General features: G+C 32.6%; 1 protein-coding gene across 1 annotated transcript; it reads right to left on the bottom strand.

Moving 5' to 3' along the window:
- Nucleotides 1–3329: 3329 nt before the first annotated feature.
- LOC140866797 (alcohol acyltransferase 9-like) lies at nucleotides 3330–5795 on the bottom strand. The gene is made up of 2 exons (XM_073271846.1): nucleotides 5345–5795; nucleotides 3330–4271 (listed from the first exon to the last, which is right to left on the bottom strand). Exons 1-2 carry the CDS (start codon nucleotides 5774–5776, stop codon nucleotides 3330–3332), a joined length of 1374 nt encoding a protein of 457 aa, XP_073127947.1. The 5' UTR covers nucleotides 5777–5795.
- Nucleotides 5796–6351: the final 556 nt, after the last annotated feature.

The following is a 6351-nucleotide window of genomic DNA, read 5'->3' as shown; positions in this document are numbered from 1 at the left end:
AATGTGTATGAAGTTTGATTTTAATTGATTGTCCTAAGACATATATAGTTGAACGTACATTTATAATTCATAATTAATTATAATAATATTGTTGAAGATTATATATTTATTTGTATTTTTAGTTATATGTGTTTTATTTTTTTTTTCTTTCTATTTTTCGATGTTTTTCATCTTTTATATTAGTTTGATATCTTTATTTTTTAAAATTTCTTGTTCATTTTCTCAATGCGGCATTGACTTGTGTAGCATCACATCATTACCCTATGAAAAATTATTAATGTCCCAAAAATTAGAAGATATATGTTTAAAATTGAAATTTGAAAACATAAAATATCAATAAAATATATTCTTGTAATTTTTGTATGCCAAACAGATAATAAACCTAATAATCATAACCAATGTTTTTAAAATCGACTGGACCGGCCGATTCGAACGCGAACCGATCACGAGTCTCGTCCGGAGTAAGCTCAAAAATTGTTTTTCCAGTTAACTCATTCGGAAATCGGAATTGATAAAACCTGATCAAGGACTTGTGGGATTGACATCACTAAACCGGTTCAACCGATTCACCTAATTTTTTTATAATTTTTTTTTAAGAAAACTTTTTTTAATTTTTTTAAAAAAATTTAATTGCTTAGTATATCTTTTCCAAAAAAAAAATTATTTCCTATATTTAAATTTTAAATTTTTATTTTTTATATACATGATTATTTGGTTTTAGTTAAATTTTTAAAATAATATTTAATATTATTTTTATTTTTTATTAATATATTAAAAAATTATATTGGATGCTGTGATTATATATAAATTGTTGTACTTTGGTAATATATATTTTTTATAATATATATACACATATTTAAGATTTTTAAAATTTAAAATTTATCAATTATTATATTATACTATTATTTTGTATAATAAAACAAAATTCTGGTTCGACCGTCCGATGGAACTTGTTGGACCATTTGTCAAGATTTATCGGTTTGATTATCAGTTCGGTTAAGAAAACAGTACTGATCATGAAAAAATCATGCATTTTTTTTGTAAAATTCAGTAGAAATTACAAGAAAAAACATTAAGAATTTAAATTTCCCTTTCGTGCATGAGGACATCTGAAATATCATGTGTTAGGATCGAAAATATGTGGAGGGAAGGGGTGAATACACACCTAAAAATATTTTAGAGCTACAATAGCTCGTTCTTAAAATGTTCAAAAAATGAACCGAGCACCGATAAATTAAATCGAGTTTGATTTTCAAACCAAGCGGAAGAAACTCAAAATAATCCTTCGTAGAAACCGATTAAACATTTAGAAATCGTTTGAAAATAATGCAAGTTGAAATGATAATAACAGTTTGGTTAAAGCATTTTATCAAACACTTTCTATGCGACATTTTGGTATTTATTAAAAGAATATATAAATACTTCAACAAATCATCCAAAAAACAGCAACAAGAAGTAAATGCGATGAAGTAAAGAGATACGAAATTGTTTATGGGTGTTCGGAGACTCAACCACTCCTACGTCACCCCTTCTTCAATTTTCGAAAGGATTTCACAAGAAGACTTTGGTTTTACAACTCTTTGTAACAACCTAGTCCAACTTTAAGACTTACCCATCGCCTAAATCGGAATTCCTAGAATCTCTCAACTATGGTTGGGACAACAAGACTAACAATCAAATACAAAGATTACATATTCTTTAATGTCTTTGTGCAAAAACTCTCAGTACTCAACTATTCTATGAAATACATCTCTATTTTTTGTGTGGGTGAGTTGGAGTGTGAAGAACTTGACCGTGAAAGGTCAAGAATTCTGTTTTGTTCTTCACACCTAAGACAAGCTCTCAACTAACTGATGAATCTGTTTAGACGCCCTTCTTCTCTCTTTGATTTGCTTAATGATGTTGTATTTATAGCGTCCAAGAGAGATATATACGTTAGAAACAAGAATATGACCGTTAGTAATGATTTTGTACTGTTTCTGTCATTGAAATGATCATATTCACGTTTCTGGCCACTTTCCTCATCTTTTGATGATTTTGGGCTCTACTAGTGCAGTAGCTACTGGTTTTCTACTAGTTGCATCGGCTATTGGTTCGGATTTTGTTGCATTTCGGAGTCTACTGCTTTTCAACACTTCATATTCCAGCACTGCTCTTTTCAGTAGTCAAGTTTCGTGCTTATATCTCTTGATTCATTAACTTCTGAGAAAAGTGATGAACATAAAATTTGTAGCCCTTTATCTTGTCTTTCCAATGCATTAAGAATCACTCAATTCGAAGTTTGTATGAGAGAGATATGCTCAAAATACTAATCTATATCAGAAATTATGCATTTCATTGCAGAACTAGATACTTCAATGCAGTTTATCAGCTCCTTATTCCCCAATTCAGACTTTGAATTCTGAATATTATTTGTAGTGAATTGTCTTATCTTCGAAACGCATACTGAATAGTTCTATTTAGATAATCGAACTACAAGATATGGCCAAAATTCCAGAAGTGCTCAAGCTTTACTGATGTCTGTTTTAAGCTCATCTTTTTCACTTCCAGTTCAATTTTTAGATAGCAGTTTGATCTAGATAACATCTGATTTAGTCCAACTGATCTGAAATATGACTTGAAATTTTTTTAAGTTGGTTGTTAAATGATTTTGGCTTCTGGTCATTTGGATCATCGGGCTATGAGATATCATCAAAACAATTCATTTCACTAGAAACTAAGGTGTGCTGGAAATTTGTTTCAGCATCTTATCACTTCCAAAGTGTGATATATGAACTACGCACTTAAGTAAATATGTTAAAAACACTATAACAATTTTTGTTATCATCAAAATCAAGATTGTTTACATTTTCGGACCCAACATCATGTTTCAATATATATCCATTTTCATCAATACATATACTTTATCCGGCTCCAAGTCCATCATCTATGAAGCGCACAATGGATACAATCGACGAGGTGTTACAAAATGAAGCTATATATTATATTAAGTAATATATCTAAAGTTTATTTTTTAAATAAAAAAAAAAGTTCGTATAATTACGTATTTACGTCAGACTTATTTGCTATCGTACGGTTAGTTAACCCCGTATTTTATCAATATTTTATATGTTTATCAACATGCAATTAGGGAAGACAATACACACACACACTCAGCCTTTACCATTTCATAACCAATATATGGATCGAACAAGAATACACGAAAATATATTATATAAGAAATGCATGATTCATTCAGATTTCAGCATGGGTACATAAGTTGTTGCTCATGAATATGCTTTCCATTGTCCAAATTGTAACTACATGTACTCACAATTAATTCTATATTTCTAAACACACACCATTTGCAAGTTCTCAGCCCCGCACTTACTCTTAGCATCTCCATTTTCCACTATCTCAAATGCCTCCGTCATGTAGTATTCAAATTTATCAATCATTGATTTTGGGATCGACACTAGCACTGTAATGGCATCAAAATCTCCGATAACAGGTAAAAATAAACAGTAAATATCGCTGACTACAGGTCCCATGTGCATTGGCTTTCCTTGTCCAAAATTCACATCCTCCAACCCTAACTTGGACCATTGTGATATCACCAAACTCGCGGAAAGATCAGTCGCGACCGAACCATCTTCCAACATATCGACCGTAGATTGTACATATTCATCATTTACTAATGACTTCGCGTGCTGCACCGATTTCACAACGTCATGCAAGTTAGGTACGATCAAATCCTTAACCCTGGCCTCCGCACAAGCCAACACGAATCCATTCCCATAATATCCGTCCGGCATGTCGTTCATCAATTTTTTCCTAATGTTAACGGAAAACAACAATTTAACCGAGATGAAACGAGTTAAATCTAGCGATTTAACCCAACAACGCCAAGTATGGGAGGCCAAAACCTCGAAGGTTGTACATTTCACGGAGGGGACACATTGTCTCTTGAGGTGAAGAATTTGTGAGGACGAAAATGTCGTGGAAGAGGCCACGAGTGGCAGGGACTGTAAATACTTGTTGAGGTTGAGGGCATTATGGGGATCGTGGGTGATTTTGGTGAACACCGGATGGGAAAAAGTTACTGTTTGTGGATTGCCTCCCGGTTTCATCACGTGGCGGTAATGATAAGGTAAAATTGGTAAATTCGAGTGGTTAAATTGGGTTGTGAAGTGGGCCCAAGCATGTAAAAATTGGGACGAACCAATCCCATCACATAAGCAGTGATTGATTGCAGTACATAGAATCATTCCTTCACCTCGTAGATGCGTCACCTGTAACAGTGGAAGGGTAAATTTACGCCTATTTGGGGGTAAATGCGGAAAATAAAAAGATGGGCCAATGAAAATAACTTAAGAAAAAAAAGGCGCCGACAAACTTATGACGTGTATAAAAGTATTAATTTTTAATTTTATAATATATATAGATCCATAAAATCATCTCGCATATAAAATATTTGATCTATATAGTATATAAAAATATTTGATGTATATAGTATATAATTATATAGATTTATAAGTAGGGATTGATATAATCGAAATAAAATAGATTTGATATCCATTTTGGGTTTACAAATAATGGATTAAAAATGTTGCCTTTTGGGAACATGCACCTTTTGAATGGTTATTGTTTGAGCTCACAGTATGTGGCCGAGGAAACACATGTTGCCTCCGATACGTCACCACCCAGGATTACGATTGACAGAGAGGCCTTATTTTATATTATTTATTAATTAACAATATGCCATATTTAATAATAATATACAACCGGAAATCATCATTATATTTTTCAAAAGAAAAGGAATTCCAGGACCATATTTGTTAAAATCTGTCGACTTTTTAATGTGTAGATATTAAAATGATGCATGTATTATTCGTTGGAGTCTTCTTTCTTCGGTGAATGAGATGAGATGTTTAAGGTAGTGTTTGCAATCTCTAAAAAGAAGTGATTATGGATATTTTCTTAACAAATTTGTAAAAAAAATCTTCATAATAGGTTGCAAACACTATCTAAATAGTGTTTGATGGAGCTTTTAAAAAAACTTCTTAATTTTTTTTTAACAAAATTTTGACATTAGTTTCAGTTGCATGACCTGATCCTTATTTATTCCAAGACGACTGAAAAATTAAATAGTTATAAATACCGTAAAAATATGTTGAACCCTTGTAGTTATAAACTAATGTGTTATGTAGTATCTAAACATATATATTATTCATCATTACAGGCATGCTTGATAGAGTATATATAAATCTTGGGTTTGAAATATTGTTTTGAAATTCAATAGGGATCTAAAAAAAAAAAAGATCTTGATGAGAAACTCTGAAGGTTTCATGATCTGAAATCTGACCTGAACGATCAAAGGAGGAACATCCAAGAAACCCGACGCTTCGACTCTGTACAACAATTTCCTGAAGGATTTGTTGGGCTTCCTCGCCATTTCAAGAAAATCGTCGGCGCTCAAATCCATGGCTGCTTCTGCGAAAACAGCGCCTTCTCCATTGCAGTGGACTTCCAGCTTACGATCATGGCTCTCGTCGGCTTTCCTGAGCCTCCCGGCCAATGGATAGTACTCCACGAGAACCCTGGAGAGGGAAGTTTTCAGGGTTTCTGCGGGGACGGATTTCCGGAAAAGATAGAGGTATTTGATGGAGAATCGGAGGAACTTTTGATCGTCGAGATTGGAGAGGTAAAGGGTGTGATTGGGAGTCGGGATTTTCGGGGAGATCAACGTTGGCTGGTTTACGTACGTACAATCTGGGAGCTCCGAGGATTTGAACATGGCGCCGGCCGCGAGAGATCACCAGAATTATATTAGTGGAAGAAGCTAAGAACAAGTGCAGGAAATTATGAGATTCCTCAACACTTCATTTATCTTCAGCTACCTTTTATAAAAAGAACGAGCGATGTTACATGTACACTGAGGTCTGACGGTTATATTGAGGGTTACATATTGGATTACATATTATATTTAAAATTACATAATTATTTTTAATATATTTTGTAAATAGTACATTGAGGATTACACATCGGATTACATATACTTGAAATTACATAACTGTAAATAGTTTTTTTCAAATAAAGTGAAAAAAATTGCAATGTGTAACTTAATGCGTACAAGTATCATTTTCTTAAAAGAAAACTTAGGGTAATAATTTAGCTATCTTTCTCTTTCGTATCTTTTTATTGGATTTCCTAAAACATCTCCATAATAACCGTAATTGATGTATTTTTTTATTATTTTTTATTTAATTCATCCCCACCAATTTTAACTATTCCCCTAGCAAAGAAGAAAAGGATAAAATGTGTAATATATATTAATCTTTTACATTCAACTTTCGGTTGCATGTTATGCGG

The sequence above is a fragment of the Henckelia pumila genome, chromosome 4 (genome assembly GCF_033568475.1).
Source record: "Henckelia pumila isolate YLH828 chromosome 4, ASM3356847v2, whole genome shotgun sequence".
NCBI classification, from domain to species: domain Eukaryota; kingdom Viridiplantae; phylum Streptophyta; class Magnoliopsida; order Lamiales; family Gesneriaceae; genus Henckelia; species Henckelia pumila.
The sequence above is the reverse complement of the archived record's forward strand: the minus strand, read 5'-3'. Positions and strand labels throughout refer to the sequence as shown.